General features: G+C 36.6%; 2 protein-coding genes across 2 annotated transcripts; both read left to right on the forward strand.

Moving 5' to 3' along the window:
• Positions 1-997: 997 nt before the first annotated feature.
• LOC139143808 (leucine-rich repeat and IQ domain-containing protein 4-like) lies at positions 998-1,966 on the forward strand. The gene has a single exon (XM_070714372.1). It carries the CDS (start codon positions 998-1,000, stop codon positions 1,964-1,966), a length of 969 nt encoding a protein of 322 aa, XP_070570473.1.
• A 118-nt stretch (positions 1,967-2,084) lies between these two features.
• On the forward strand, positions 2,085-5,876 carry LOC139143368 (caspase-7-like). Its single transcript, XM_070713626.1, has 3 exons — positions 2,085-2,661; positions 4,014-4,668; positions 5,274-5,876. Exons 1-2 carry the CDS (start codon positions 2,085-2,087, stop codon positions 4,607-4,609), a joined length of 1,173 nt encoding a protein of 390 aa, XP_070569727.1. The 3' UTR covers positions 4,610-4,668; positions 5,274-5,876.
• Positions 5,877-17,506: the final 11,630 nt, after the last annotated feature.

Raw genomic sequence — 17,506 nt, forward strand, 5'->3', positions numbered from 1 at the left:
TAGTTACATGTATTTCAGAAGTCGGTTCCCCTTTATCTGTTTATACATACCACCAAGATGGAGGCTCACGCTGCCTGTTGACGACGGAATATTTCAAGCATTAAGCCTATGGGTGTAAATTATGACGGTAAAGGAATGTAAGCGGGAAACTTTTGCAGAGTAGATGAGCAACATTTTACGGTGCCACGGAATTGATGGAAACTGCCTCTGGCATTCCTACGTGAGTCTAGAATAAAAATCACGAAATTGTCATATATGCATGTCAAATTGATGATATCAAATACACGCTGTCAATTTAGATATTTTTTGGTAGGAGCAATAGAGATTGTTTATTTATAAATGCATACACTGATAAGCAAACATCACCTCCATCACCGTTACTTCTGCTCAGAGTGAATGTTACGAGCACATCTGAGACTATAAAATGAACTACTTTTACACAACTAACAAAACAACACGAACAACAACAACGAAACAACAATAATTGCTTTAAAATTATACTGAACTAAAAATAATGTGAAAGAAAGCTTAACAATTGCTTTGTTTTCTGAAGGACTATAAGGTCTTTCGATGTATAAACAGCATGATAAAACTGAGCAAACCGATGGTTTCGAAAACTGCGACCTACTACAGTCTCTTTGTACAGAGCAATGGCTTTCATCATAGTGGTGTGACAGATATGCTTGACGACAGCGGAATTATATGTGACAGAGAATCATTTTGCTGCTCTAGGCTGCACTGCCTCTGGATTTACTTTTCACCGCAAAGTCTAAATGACGGTTTCTCAATTCCGGTAGTCACCTTATACTAGAAATGACGGGCAATATTTGTAAGACATCAGTCATATCTAAACATTTGTTTACCCACAGAATAACGATGGCAGGAAACCGTTTTGGAATGAAAGACGAAGAAATATGACGCACGCGATTGCATGCTGACCTCAGTGCCTGATGAACTGTGGACTAAATACAAAAATGCAAAAATTGTCGACTTGTCGATGAACAAAATAACTAGCATACCGTCACAGATGAAGGAATTGACAGTAATTGAAGAACTCTATCTGAAAGACAACAATTTGCAAATCTTCCCAGATGCCGTTTCTCAACTTAAATCCTTGAAAATATTAAACTTGGAATCGAATTTCTTTACGTCGGTGTCCTACAATGTCATTCAACTTGATCAACTGCAGGAAGTTAATCTATTGAAGAGTGGTACACCTACATTTCCAAGAATGATATGTCGCATCCCAAGTTTGAAGAGATTACACTTTGGGTTCAAGGATTTGCCATTTCGTGTCACCAGTTTACCAGATGATGTTTTGATAACACTGCCTCTTGAAGAGCTATATCTGTACAACTGTAATCTCAGCATGTTTCCCAAAGTGATCTTCAAAATCAAGACATTGAAGGTACTGAGTCTGGTTTGGTGCAAAATTTCAGATGAGCTGAACAACCTTGGGGAACTTTCAAATCTCAAACAACTCACCCTGTCTTGCAATGAGCTAACCTCACTTCCTGAAAGTATCGGCAATCTTTCCAAACTCGAAGTACTTCATGCAAACAAGAACAAGTTGGCGAGTTTACCGGCCGTGATGAAGAAGCTGTCGAAATTGAAGACCATCGATTTAGACGACAATCCTTTCAGTAAAGGGAAGTCTATGGCATGTGAAAAGAAATCATCGAAAGTCAAGAGCATTCTAAGTCAAGCTCCAGTCGCACAAAGTGGACAAAGACAACCTGGTGGACAAAAGCAAAAGCAAAGTGCTTTAACGCAAGATGCAACGAGAACACGTTTGTCAACTCCGACACCTCCGAGTTCTCTGAAATTTCCCGCTTCAACACAACAAGCCAATAAACAGCCGGGAAACGTAGATGTCAAGGCAACTGCAAACATCACACTCGGGGGCCTTCATCATCGGCCTCTCATGCAAAACAAAATAATTTGCAGTTTGGGAAGATTGAGTTGAAGCAAACAGAACCACGGCCGAAGTACGGTCGGCACTATCATCATCCGCATATCAACACACCGACGCATCGCCATTTGGTAAAAGCTCGACGTCATCGAATTTTGCGACATCGCCCCCAATGACGAAGACACAATCTTCAAGTTTACCATATCCTATTCAGGCGACAACGCCGATGAAATCTGTTGCTCAACAGAGACAAAGCAGCTTCATAACGAAGAAATCCGAGGAAATACTGCCGCAAGAACAGAAAAAACCTTCTGAAGAATTGAAACGTCAGCGTCAGCTACTGAAACCAACGCAACAACAGCGCCAACACAAACCAGTGGAAATTTCAGGGTCATCGAAGACTACAGCAACACCAATGCCCGGCAGTTCTTCGGCATCCACACATCAAATTAAACTGACGCAATCTTCAAGCTTGCCTTATCCTCTTCAAGCAACAACGCCAATGAAGCCTGTCCCTCAAGAGAAGCAACGCTGTTTAACGACAAGGATATCCTCGGGAAACCTGGGGCATCAACAGAGCAAGGCAGTCGAAGTTCCAGGGAGATCAACAGCTGGAGCAGCAACATCAAAACCAGCGTCTGGTATCGGGAAATATCCCATGGAAAGAAAACCTCGTGGACAAGCAATTATCATCAATAATTACAAGTTTGTGGAAATGGAAAACAGAGACGGCACGCAATTTGATAAAGGTACTTATGCAACATTCTTAGCTATCATTATATCTATAACGGGAAAAGGTAGTTTTACGGAATGGAAGCTCAATATTCGGTTTTTTACGCCGAGGTAACTGGGTTTCCTGTACATTACATATATCTATGTAGAGAAGAGCTTGATTGGTGGGTGTACAACTATAGGACGTCTTTTTAAAAATTGTTATCGAGTACTGTTGTAAATATTGTTAGCAATATAAACAGTAACTGCATCAATGTTTTGGCCTTTTGTTTCCTCTATGTACTTGCATGTTTTTTGAAACTTTGTTTACAAAGTGACAAAACAACTTCTACTAACAAAACAAAGCCACTAATTAGTCTTACAATGTATCAAGCTTCCAGTTCATCGTGTAGTTACATCAAAATCGGTCTGCATGTATCAAAAATAAGATCATTCATGGAATCTGGGTCTACGCAGTGTATATAAATCATTATGAACTTCTTACGTTTAGGTAACGTTTTGAAGCTGTACGGGAAATATTACATAATTGAGAGTTTCGCCATCGTAGAGACCTTTCTTGAATATCTGCAGTCTTAAGTTCTACACAAGCAGAGTGCAGATCGTATATTGCTCTATCTCCATGGTAACCTTTCCTGACTATCGGTTGAATAAATAGAGACCAAAGCAGGGGCTCCTGCATCTCGGTTCAGAGCCCTCACCGACGGCAATGAAAGGCACTGCTACGCTTAGTAATGCACAAAGTCACCGACTCAAAATTCTGACATTTGCATAAGATTTTCATTCTCCTATACGAGGGAATCACCAGATTTCAGAGTTCGACACAGGCAGATGTTTTCGGTTAGACTTTCATTACTATTTAAACAAATAGATTTATGTACTATAGAAAAGTAAGAGTGTTGTCGCGTGAAGTCAGAATAATAGCCATGATAGAAAGGGACAATTGCTATACCTCTTGATATTCATCCTAAGTTTTGATCCAGGATATCGGTGCATTTTTTATTCTTCTGCCGAAGGTGTGTTGAAATACGAAGTATCAACCTTACAAACACAATACATTGAGCACAGCATGCCCTGTTATTTTTGACAAGTTAATTCTAGTCCGGACCAATATTCTATTAACATCTACAATAACATCGTAGATTACTTACATAGGGTTACATACGGCTGTGTTGTAATGTTAACCACACGAAAACGTTTGGGGAATGGAACAAGAAACTTTTTTCCAAATAGAACAAAAGTATTGAGAAATACATCAAAAGTTTCAGTTAATGAACATGCGTGTAATGAGAAAAAATATTGTTTACCCCAAAATACACAATCTTGAATGACAGAAAACTTCTAAAAGCTGTATACTTTTAAATATTTTCAGAAAGCCTGCAAGCTCTGCTGAAGAAACTTCATTTCGGTGTACACACTTACAACGACTTGGGTGCAAGTGACATGGAGAATGTTGTGAAGACCTTCAGTCTCGAAGACCACAGCGATTTCGACTGTTTTGTCTTTTGTGTGCTGTCCCATGGGTCACAGGGCAAAGTTTATGGCGTTGATGACAAGAGTGTTGAGATACGAGATCTTACTAAACACTTCTCTGCTGAAAACTGCAAAACGTTGGCCAGTAAGCCCAAGTTATTCTTCATCCAGGCATGTCAAGAACAAATGTCCATGGGAGGTGTGACGCGTACCGACGCCGTCTTTGGAAACACACTCATTCCGAATGAAGCCGATTTTGTAATCGGCTATTCCACCGTACCAGGCTATGTTTCCTACAGAGACACTGGAAAAGGAAGTTACTATATCAAGGCTTTGGTTGATCAGCTGCAGGAACTCGCAAACAAACACGATTTGGTGTCCATACTGGCAAACGTAAGGGAAGAAGTCAGCAAAGCGGTTGTCTCTATGGAAGACGGCGGTTTCTGCACACAAGTCCCAACAGTAGTTAGTACTCTGGGAAACAAGTGTATTTGAAAAGTTAAATTTGATCCAAAAGGTACAATGTTAGGTACGACTCAATGTACATAATTTAAGTAAATATATATATATATATATATATATATATATATATATATATATATATATATATATATATATATATATATATTATATATATATATATATATATATATATATGTATATATATATTTATAGCCAAAACAAGGGACTATGTGCCCGACGTAGATGACCGTTTGCCCTCCTTACGTCAGGCAAATTGTCTCCTGCCTCGAGGTTATATAGTCCATTGTTTGGGCTACAATGTTTTTATTACAAGCCTCTCTTCCATAGTTTTCACTCTAAATTGTTGGGTTTACATACAACTGACAAGAATATGCTTTATATCTATGTTAGACAAAAATCTGTTGAAAAAAATAGAATGATTTTCAACATCGAATGGCGCATTGATATATTTAAATCACTGTTATGCGGTTATAAATTGTTTTCCTGATAATTTTGTAAAAACAGTTATTCTGGTGTAAAACATGTAATTTAATCATTTTTCGATCCCAAAGTTGTCAAGGTGAAAATAGTTTTGGTCCACTTTCGGTCAAGTGATGACTATGCGGCCCGCGTTGTCATAAGTTACCATTGAATCTATGGAGCGCGCGACTTTGATATACGAGGCATGTGATAATAGAAAATACTAGAATATTCCTAATTCCAAATACAGCTTAGCCTTTAGCACTATCATCTCTCGAAACCAGCCTAGAATTTATACAATGTCATCAAGAACTTGAAAATGCTGAACTAATAGGTCATGACTGGTTGTAGAAATGTAGAAGCTCCTTCGGTAATTTAAACCTATTCAGAACGAATTCTGTATCTTATTATTTGCAAACATGGATCAACCTGTTGAGGACATAAGAGGACGTCTATTTAAGATTTGTTAAAAAAATTCGTGTTACGATCTAATTATTAAGTTTTTATTGCTGAATAAGAATACAGAAGATTGGTCGTAGTCGTATCGATGTGAATGTTTTCGAATCAGAAAATAAATCGTGATGAATACATGTCGTCTCTTAAATGCCTGCATTTCGAATTGATTTGTCATTCGTGTTTGAAAGAGCAGATGTGAACAACACATATGATATTGGAATTACACCCAAGTGATTATATTTAAAGGTTAAAAAGTATTCTTTGAAAGTTCAAAGGTCAAATGAGAAATTATATGTCAATTAAGATTATTGATATGGACTGTGACATACCAGACACGGAAGTTCACTGTTTTTTGCGCATTTTCTTAGAACACTTTTGAAGGGTCTTTTTTTTCGCGCAGTGTCTGATATTTTCACACGTACACGGGGGGGGGGGGGGGGGGGTGCTGCCCGAATTCAAAACATCCATCCATGTACCTTCCAAAAATATGACCCATTGATACAGATTTGCTTGACAAATGTAGGGGAATTTTCAGCTTTATTCTGTTACATGAAAAGGTAATAGTTTTTCAAAAGTCGAAAATTTCGTTTTTCCCCATAGAATTAACACGGCGATTACTGCCATTTTGGATTTCAAATATCGGTAAATGTAAGGTAATTTGTTTCTTTAGTACTAAACTTTGCATGATGACTCCTGATTATATTCTTGACTTACGAAGAGTATAGTCGATAGTTTAATCGAAATGAAATACGAGGAATATCTTTCATTTTCACGGCATTTCGTTATGCGGTCAATGTTTTTTTGTATGTGACCACTTTGGCAATAACATATATATAAAGGAAAGGGGGCAACTTAACACATCGGCTCTACCAAGTTATTTTAATATTACGATATGGTGAATAAAAGGATCAGTGCAGTTATTTTGTGTGGAATACATGTACTTTCCCAGACTTGCCTTCTGTTAAAATGTTCACTACGGTAGAAAGTCAATGCTTCTTGGCATAGTTCTGTACATAACAAGCCACAAATGCATATATTGCAATGTCGTATCTGTCGTCCATCTTAAATCATGTACTGAAAGTTTATGAAGGTAAAACATCAGCATAAGTGAAAGAATTAAATATCCAAAAATGCTAATGTGATATTGAATGTGAAAAAAATCATTGAATCTCTTTGATAGAAGCTTCATGACAAATTTTGAAGAATTACAATGAGTGATTAAGGAATACAACAGCCTTTTTAATACGAGATACAATAACAAATTACAGAATCTGCTGATTTCACTATAATTTGAAGAAAGCTGAAGAAGAACATCAGTAGAGAACTGAAAAGCAATGCTAATTGGCTCATGACACTTTTTACTAAGATGGAGAATCTAAAATAATTTCTATTAAAATTAACTTAACATCTAAATAATTCAAATCAACTTGTTAACTAATCTACAAATGAAATGTCACTGCGATCTGACCAGTGGTATCTTGTATAGATATTTTACCGTTTTCAATTTTTTTTAGCTCTTTGGAATATTTTGAGACTTAAATTGTCAATTGAATAATGGGAATCTTTCAAGACTACACTAAATACAGAAGTAGTGCACACAGGGGTTTCTGAGATTTTGCAGCAGATGGATCTCCATGTAATGGAATGAGATCATTACTAGAAACCTACAATTCTAATTTGATTGCCTATAGACAAGCGGGTTAACAAAAGAACTTTTTTGAAAAGGTAGGCCACATATATTGTAAATAAACAAAGTTATCTCTAATTTTCATAGCATTTGATATCACCACTTCACAGTACATCAAGATGACCATATTGTTATTGTCATTTTCTCTTTTTTTTCTTGGATCTGGTAACTTATTGAGCTACCATAAATAATACTGAATATTGGAAAAGTTTTAACCTCTCTACTCTAAAAGCTAAGAAGCAAATTTTAAGAGCTCTAACTGCACCTGAAAACAATGTGTCCAGGGGCACTTAAATCCCTCCAACTCTTATGAGAAATGTGCTCTACTATAAACACATGTACAAAAATCACAGTAGTAATTTGTAGCAATATGGACTCAACCACAAGTGGTAGCAATACTTAGAATTATGCATATAATAAAAATAGCTACACAAAATTAAAGAAATCTTACTATCTCATTGTCACAATATACATGTGTACATTTTGTCCATTTCACTAAAAATCATATTTGGTTCCATTTGTTACAAATAATTCAAAGGTTTTGGGAATCACAATGTACAATTATTTTCCCATGTATCCTGCATGTGCTTCTTTGCCTGCACTCACTGTTCTTCCTAACTGAGCCATACTTGCACGCCCACAGCAATTGTTGTTTTGCTTAACTATGCTAGAAAGTTATTAAAAATTGATATAACATTATTTCATCAAAGACTGACTTATGTGGACACTCTGTTCCAAAAGCATTAATGCATAAGAAACATGGTATGAAGGCGAAAACAGCAAGGTATTTATCAATACTTGTGCAGACTATGCACAAACTTGATGCTCCTTATGTTTGAGGTGAATAGAGGTCGTTCATCGATGACGTACTTGTTCAAACTCTAACGGCAATTTACACTAGGTATGATCAATATATGGCAAAGATCCTATCAAAATCGATACACTCAGTATTGATAGATAGCCTAATTACAGAAATTCATTAAATATGCAAATAAACTGATAATTAGAATGTCATGGTCATCTAACTTATAACTAAAATTATTAAAGTAGGATCCAATGATAGCAGAGGTATATTCAAAATCTGTGAACTCAATATTGATATATAGCTTCATTACAGTAATTCATTAAATATGCAAATCAACTTGCAATTGGATTGTCATGTTCCAGAAATATACAACATGGGTAGCCCTAATTATGATCAATATACAGTAGGGGTCCAGTCAAAATCGGTACGCTCAATACTTATACGCAAATGAGCTTAAGGTGGAGCTGCATCTTGCCAACACAGTTTTTTCAAAGGAATATTTATCATCTTAGATTACAGGAAACCCCTTCATACTATATATTTTCAAAAAGCAGAGAATCTGGAGTCTAGTATGGTAGCAATAATTTACTTGAAGGCTGAAGGGAGTGCATATTTGGGGTAAAAAACCTACATTTCAGTATTAATGATAAACATTAATTTAAGTCTTACCTTCTAAATGTAATATTTCACTTCAAAGAAGAGTTTTGTGGAAAAAACAACTATTTTATTTCGAGTTATCTATCCTCATTCTCAAATTGCATGGGTTGAAAAACTGACAGTTAAAAAAACTGATTACAAACAAGATTAGCAAAACTAAAGTGCCTCATTCAAAATCTAGGAACTTTTGCCCAACGAAATAGTCGTTTTCTTATATAGCATTTAAAGAACATAATGTTAAAATTTCAGAAAATTTGATCCAGCCAGAGTGGAGTTAAATTCTTTGGAAATCTTGAAATTGGGACAAAGCGAAGCCAGGAAATCTGATGAAGCACTCAACACTCAAAAGTTCTCACATGCGCAGATGTTAATGTGTCTCCGTTGTTGGCGGCCTACGTTCTTGGCAGAAGACCGGCAGCACACTATTCACAATTTCTGCGCTCAATTTCTGCGACATGCAAAAAAGGAGAAAATCTAATCCATAAAATTACATTTGTAAATATGTAAGGCTGTCTAGTTACACATGCTGTGGTGATATTTACCAAATTTACAGAAATCAAAATATTTTGGCAATTAATGTAGAACCCAGAGAAGTATCGGTGTCCAATAACAAACCATGTATGCTCTGCCGCTCTCTGGTATGGTAAATGTTAATCATGGTGTTTGATATAGAAAATCAATATCCGTATGACAGTTCATGCTTTCAAACAATTAGCCCTTCGAACGATGATGTGTGTTCCCGGCGTTATACGGCCTCCCACCATGACCCTGCTACGGTCAATAGACAAAACCGGCGACTTAAGGTCCCAATTGGGATTAATGTGCGGAATTGTGTTTTTATCATTTTTAGAAAGTTTAGCTGGGAGTTTAGAAAGCTAATTTAGCTCTGTTTAAATCTAAATCTAAATTTTCTACATTAGCTGAAAGCTAATTTAGATTTGTCGAAATCTAAATTTACTAAACTAGCCCAACTATCCGATATTTAGTGGATCTAAAAATTGTTATAAACTTTCTACATTAGCCGTTATGTGCAAGTGTCGGTGTTTCCTAAGTAGCGTCCGTCCCGGATCACCGTAAATGGAGCGGGTTTGCACATGATTTTACAAACTGGCCGTGCTTTCCCTTTTTCAGACCTCGCGTACACTGTCTCACTCAAGCTTCCAACACCCCAAAAATAATAAACAAGATTTCCCTTCAGCATATTTTTATGGATTGCAGGGCAGGGAAACGTAGAGAGCATCCTCGAGCGACGGCCGGTATTTCAGTCTAGTACCCAATTGATTAAAATACAATACAAACATTAAAGCTGCAAGCAGCCTTGGCGGGGCCCAAGCTGCTAATATGGTTTAAAGTTCTTGCACTTATATGCAAAATTGAAGTCTCGAAAAGTAGGATTTTGAGCATCATCTCATGGTTACTGTACCGTTATGTTTCACTGGTAATTGCATGTTTTATACAAAATCAAATATGGCTGCCAAAGTTCTTCACCGATCCAATTGCCTATCAGAAACAGTAAAGTGCTCAGATAGGAGTAAAATGTCATTGAATCGGTGTGTTGGTTCTTGAGAAGAAGAGCTTTAAATAGTAAATTGCGATTTTCGCAAAATCCAAGATGGCAGCCAAACCACAAGACCGATTGAACTGCCTTTTGCAATCTTGAAAGAGGTCATACTTAAGATGATACGATTAAAATTTCAGTTCAAGAGGTGTGTTGGTTCTGGAGAAGAAAATTTTTAAAGATTTAAGTGTGATTTCCATAAAATCCAAGATGGCGGCCAAACCATGTGACCGATCAGGATGGCTTTCGCAAACTTGAAAGAGATTATACTTAAGATGACAGGAATTAAATTTTAGTTCAATCGGTGTGTTTGTTCTGGAGAAGAAGATTTTTAAAGATTAAAGTGCGATTTTCACAAAATTGAAGATGGCAGCCAAACCATGTGACCAATCCATATGGTTTTCACAAACATGAAAGAGATTACACTAAGAATGATGTCAGTAAAGTTTCATCTACATCGGAGCGTTGGTTCTGGAGGAGAAGATTTTTTAAGATTAAAGTTCAATTTTCACAAAATCCAAGATGGCGGCCAAACCACATGACCGATCAAAATGCCTTTTACAAACTTAAAAGAGATCAGCCTAAGGATGACATGAGTAAAATTTCAGCTCAATCGGTGTGTTAGTTCTGGAGAAGAAGATTTTTGAAGATTAAATTGGTAGTTTTCGAAAATCCAATATGGCGGCCAAATCACGTGACCGATTCAAATGTCTTTTGCAACCTTGAAAGAGACCACTCTTAGGATGACATGAGTAAAATTTCACCTCAATCAGTGTGTTAGTTCTGGAGAAGAAGATTTTTAAAGACTAAATCACGATTTTCTCAAATCCAATATGGCGGCCAAAACACGTGACCGATCAAAACGCCTTTCGCAAACTTGAAAGAGATCACTGTAAGGCTGTTACATGTCAAATTTCAGTCGAATCCGTGTGTTGGTTCTGGAGAAGAAGATTTTTAAAGACTAAATCACGATTTTCTCAAAATCCAATATGGCGGCCAAAACACGTGACCGATCAAAACGCCTTTTGCAAACTTGAAAGAGATCACTGTAAGGCTGTTACATGTCAAATTTCAGTCGAATCCGTGTATTGGTTCTGGAGAGGAAGATTTTTAAAGACTAAATCACGATTTTCTCAAATCCAATATGGCGGCCAAACCACGTGACCGATCAAAACGCCGTTCGCAAACTTGAAAAGATGACTCTAAGGATGACATGAGCAAAATTTCAGCTCAATCGGTGTGTTGGTTCTGGAGAAGAAGATTTTTAAAGATTAATTGGTATTTTTCGAAAATCCATATGGCGGCCAAGGTCACGTGACCGCACGCAATTTATTTGCCAATTCTTAAGACCTTAGGTCATGCTTGCTATATAAAAAATTTCAAACTGACTTGACCCTAGGTCAGCAAGGAAAGCCATTTTTAGTTTTTCGGAAAATCCATATGGCCGCCAGGTCACATGACCAATCAAAATTTTAAGGATAATATGCACGAGAACCCATAAGTAGCTATTAGCACTGCAAGTTTGAGAAGTTTATGTCATGCGGTTTCTGAGATCAAGAGTGACAAAAAAGGGGACAGTAGAAGAAGAAGATGAAGAAGAAGAAGAATATTGAACTCCAGTAAAACCAATAGGGGCCCAGCCGGTAGGCTTGGGCCCCTAATGATCTTACTCACTTACATGTACAAAGCCCTCTTTGTTATCGCTTCTGTTTAGTGACCTGGTTGACGTAAAGGCTCATCCCACCTTCAGTGCTACAATGACAAGCAACTGTCACATCTTCCAAGGTGCAGCTGACATACTACAGTGAAAGGAATTTCACTGTAGGGCAGTCCTTATGGACTAGAACGTTGCTTGCAATCTCCTTAGACCGGTTTATAGAGAGGCTTTATGTGCAATCTCTTTGAATATCTTATGATTTATTTTTATTTTCTGCTTGTCTTCTAAGTTTCAGACTACGTGGTTCAGGTGTCATTTTATTTGGTTCGTCTTGCAACAGATACCTCGTCAGCGACAGTTCATTGACGCCAAGATTAAACGTATCCCCATTTACTTTCTCAGCGCACATAGGTTCTACTGTGATTCTTACCTCACCATAACAAAACACTAGCCAATTTGATTCACGTGATTGACCCGGGTTGATCTTTGTGACGGTGCCAAGTTACTCCTGGTTTTAGATATTTGTAGAATCATCATTCAAATGTGGTCGTCTCCGAGAATATGATTTCGTTTTGTAATTGAAGCTGTCAAAAACATGCTGTGGTATCAAAAGTCGTTATTGTTGACATTAGAAAATGTTTTGTAAAGTTAAGATATCATGGGCATGGCTATGCAAGTCTCTGCATTGCGAATGAGTTTTCTATAAATAACTCAACAATATGGCCAATCCACCTAGGATACTTTTGTTATTCAAATTGTACAACCAGGAACGGGTAAGCGAAGACGAATCTTCGACACTTTGTGTTTTGTAAAAACAGAAAGTAGTTGGTAAATCTCCACCTTGACATCACAGCAGGCCATTCTCAACTCAGGTAAGAATGAACCTGCAACTTTGTAAATTCCATTCAAAGTGATCTTGCCCATTGTCTCCAGGTCAGGACTTGAAGAAACTATTTCAGTTTTTTCCTAATATGTTACACATAGTTTTAAGGTCGATTATAACTTTTGCATCTTGAAATCAGCTGATGTTTCTGTCTTTCTAATCTATTTGTTGTCATTTTGAGCTATCTTAACATTGGTATGCTGACTTGTTAGTGGCATTAAATTGCGGTCCCACTGTAGTACTTTCACGGGTTTGCATGGAGTTTTGTTAGTTAATATATGAAGTCGAGTAAGTGGTTTGCCATCTATATGTGCCTTATAGACAGAAAGGGTACGTTGAGTATTTGAGCGACCGAACCTGCCTTCAATTCAGTTTAAGCATTAAGCAATTAAGTGAAATTGTGGTCGGTGGACCTAGAGTCACATGACTGTTATGGAGGCTACTATCCACGTTGAATGCATAAAGGAATTTTCTTATACGTAATAAAAGTTGAGATGTGTCACTTTGTTTTGCAGTGCAATTAAACTGAACATTCTAAAGAAACCCGAATAGAACAGGTTAAAACTGAAAATCCAAAACGACAGTGAAACAAAAATTGTAAAAATCAAAATCAATAGTTTTGTAGTAACTGCTGAATACCAGCTTCACTCGGCTTCCCGTCACTGCTGCGGTTTGAGGTCAGAGTTCACTTCAACCGAATCTTTCTGTCGCGTCGTGAAGAGATTCAAACTTAACCTCAGAGATTCAAACTTAACCTCTTGAACTAACAAAAACATGCATAAATAAAACAAGCATTTGCTGCAGCTGATTTCAATAAATCTTCCATTGATTCAGAAAATATGGATTTTATTCATTACAAGACTCATATTAGCGTGTCTGCTTATGAGAAATACTGTAACGTCGGTTTTATTGCGCAGAAGAATATCATGTTTGATCCAAGAAAAGTCAAAATTCCATGTCCATCAATAAACTGCCTAATATCTTCCTGAGGCTGTGTCATCAACTTCTTTCTGGGAATTTTCTGCGTTTTGTCATCTACATTTGTACATCGAAATGTCTGATCAAACTTCGTGGGCGAGACGTTTTCAAATCATAAGGGGAAGTCGATAGTGCACTTATCGCTTGCGTCATCAACCTAACAAAGCCTGCACAGAATACAGCAGCCAGACTTGTACTCTATGGTATTGTTCCTATTTATATGCGTGGCCTGATTTACCTAAAGGCTGCATCCTAACTTTTACGATCAAATCACGAATCCGATTTCATTCACGTGATTCTTGACCCGGACTGACCTTTGAATCAGTTCCAAAATTACCACGCACTGAGTATTTGTAGAGTCACGACTCCATCCAACGCCCCGAAAATGAATGTTACTCGAAAACATGTTACAGTAGGATAAGCCGTCACTTACTGTTTCGACTGATTTGGTAAATCTTTGGAGATCATAGCCTTGCAGGTATTTGCATTGCGAAGTATAGAAAACAACTCAACTATACGTTTACCCCACCCAGCAGTTTATTGTTATTTAAATTTGTCATCAGGAAAAGGTAACCGAAAAAAAATCCGTATATGTCATATGGAACACTAAATGTATCCGCGAAAAATCTTTGAAAAGATAGTTCACAGACCACCATGTTTCTAATGTCATATCTGCCAATCAGCATGGCATTGTTCCAGGTAGCATTGAATCTACCACGCAGGCCCTGAGTGAAATTGGTAGTAAAAGTATACGACAGGTGTTACACACTCGACGGCTACATGATGATGTTCAAGTTGCGCAGTCGCAATTAGGTAAACTGGAACGTACGAGCCGGTCTTGATATTCTAGTCACTTCGAAATGCAGTGATGGGAAGGTGGAAAAATATGTTGTGTGTTTGGGGAGTTTGTTAAGATTGAAAACTCCTCAAAGATGATTTTGCGGATTTCTGGTTAAAAGGATGGTCTTAATTCTACCAAATGTAAGGCTCTTACTGTTTCTTTGAAAAGAAATGTCATTATTTCCCCTTAAAAACTCGATACCCATGCGTTGAGTAGAGTTAATAGCATGAGAGATCTCGTAATTATTGGCCAAAGATGGAATTTTTGTGACCATGAAATAGCATGATTCAGGGTGCGAGAAAAGTTCTGGATACATTATGAGGAATAACCATTTTATTAACAGAGAACACGTTTTAAAATTGTTGCACTTTACCATGGTAAGATCTAAACTTGGATATGCTTCTGATATCTGGAATAGCATAAGTATACAACACTCTGTACAGATTTGAAAGAGTATAGCAATTTTTTAAAATTTCTTCATAAAAGAATTACTGGTCTTAACTGTTACGACATTAACTTATTGTGCAATATTCACAATTTACAGTCATTAAAATCAAGGAGGACTATTTTTGATAATATATTTTTATACAAATGTATGAATGCGAAGTTTAATGTCAATAATTTAATTTCTTTTTGGTCTTCATGTACCAGGTTTTTAACTCGGCGTACTTCTTTGTTTCATGTGCCATTCGGTAGAGTCAATTGTGTTCGAGACTCTGTTTTAGTAGAATTCAGAGAAGATTTAATTTGCTTTTAAACGACAAAATGACAAAGATCCTTGTGTAAGTTGAGGCGGTTTCAAAAATATTTTAAAACATTGTTTTCTCAGTATTTTTTAATGTTGTATGTCTTGTCTCAATGTTTTAACCAATCTATTTGTATATTTCTAACAGTCTTCCGCAAATGGTCTCGGCTGTGGAAGTCATTATTAATAAAATAAAAAATAAAAGTAAAATAGATCGTCAAATTGTGCAAAAACCGGACAGAATCCAAACTGTAAGTCTCAATTCCGGTCTTCGTCCAGCAGGGACTAACATGGTAGACGCCTTAATGAGTCTGGAAATTTTCATACCAAAACAGAGAGTCGTACTGCCACAAGTTGGCGCCCGATTTAAAAATTCCACACACGGAATTCAATAGTGTTAGGGACTGGTCAGTTTCTTCGGCCTGGGGGGGGGGCGGCCGGTGGATTCATGGGGGGTCACCCTGTTTTTGACTTTGGTGATAGGGGGTCACCATGTTTTTGAAATGCCCAATAGGGGGGGGGGGTCAGTGTGTTTTTGAATTTCGACACAGGCTCATCATTGCCTAAAATGCATCGTGTCAGCCTCAAATTTCATCATTCAGTTGCATTTTTCGGCGCGCCCTTTGGGCGCGTAACTTTAATAATCAGACATATTTTTCAGCACGCCCAACTTTAACATATCAGGCATACATATATCAGAGATATCTGTATGTTCAATATTTTTCAGCGTGCTCTTCGAGCGCATTACTTTAATATATCAGACATTTTTCAGCACTCCCTTCCTGTGCATGACTTTAATATACAAGACATATATCAGGATGTCATATATCAGGATGTTTCACATTTTTCTCCGCGCCCTTCGGGCGCCATACTTTAATAAATCAGAGATATATGCCAGAGATATCTTGATGTTTGCTAAGTGAAAGTGTACCATTATGAAATCTGCATTTCATATGAAAAGCAAGACAAATTCCTGATACTTTCTGTTCTTTCTATGAGAATTCAGTATGAGAAAGCAACATGCACAAATATTTCACAATATATATTTGATACAGTGACTTATTTTAGAGATAGAAAAATGACAAGATATCTTACATTCTCATTGATGCAACTGTTTTCCTTTGTGTCTCAGGTTTTCTGTAGAATGATGCTTTTTTGTGACCAAAATAACAGTTAAAAAGGCAGTTTTTGTCATTATTAGCTACATGCCTTTATCGTTTCAATGTTACAATAAAAAGGTCATCTTAGACACTGCACACATCAGATTTGGCTAAAATGCCTCTCCATGGCTCCTCAGGAGATTTAATTGGATGGCTCAGTGGCAAGTCTTAACACCCATCAAAGTTTTTGATTTACTGCTTTTTCCTCTTTGATATTAATGATTGACATCTATTTCTGTACAACAGTTCAGGACATCTGGTTAAGCATAGAAAGTGTGAAATACATTCACAGCTCGTTCAAACTTTAAGATTGACACTTTGAAATTCCTATCTTACAACTGACATGTCAACAATTTCATTAAAACACAGAATGACTGTTAAAATATAAATGTATGTAAAATATAAAATATATAATATATATATATATATATATATATATATATTATATTATATATATATAGGTATATAAATATATATATATATATATATATATATATATATATATATATATATATATATATATATATATATATATATATATATATATATATATATATATATATATATATACTGAAGTATACAGATGTCCTCGAGGGAAATTACAGTGCTCAATGCAAAAAGCAGAGCGTTATAAATAAATAAACAGATTACTTCAAGTACAAAGTAATGAAATCTATTACTTAAGTTTCATGCATCTTGCAATCCTCAGATAGAGTGAAAGGATTACTAGCTCGACACTCTTACATATATGATCGGGACGAACCATTCTATTTGTAGGTAGTGTTAAAATTCGATAAATAATATTTGTTTTGGTGGCGACATTTTGAAACCAACTCAGAGCGTTTGTTTAACAGTGTAGATTTGTCAGCATTGATAATATGCAGCTTTTCTGATATGCAAAGATTACATCGCTTGTTCATGTTAGAGTAGCTCAATGCTTTATCAATGATTGACCATGAAATGTCAAAGTCTTGTCCCTTATTTCTTAAGTTCCATACATATTTTGATAACTCGGTGTCGTTT

The sequence above is a fragment of the Ptychodera flava genome, chromosome 11, assembly GCF_041260155.1.
Source record: "Ptychodera flava strain L36383 chromosome 11, AS_Pfla_20210202, whole genome shotgun sequence".
In the NCBI taxonomy this organism is placed as follows: Eukaryota; Metazoa; Hemichordata; class Enteropneusta; family Ptychoderidae; genus Ptychodera; species Ptychodera flava.

Excerpts from the sequence above, each read along its gene's own strand:
- LOC139143808 (XM_070714372.1), top strand. The coding sequence starts at position 998 with ATGAACAAAATAACTAGCATACCGTCACAGATGAAGGAATTGACAGTA.
- LOC139143368 (XM_070713626.1), top strand. The coding sequence starts at position 2,085 with ATGACGAAGACACAATCTTCAAGTTTACCATATCCTATTCAGGCGACA. Across the intron at positions 2,662-4,013 it reads CGGCACGCAATTTGATAAAG|AAAGCCTGCAAGCTCTGCTG; the intron begins GTACTTATGCAA and ends AAATATTTTCAG.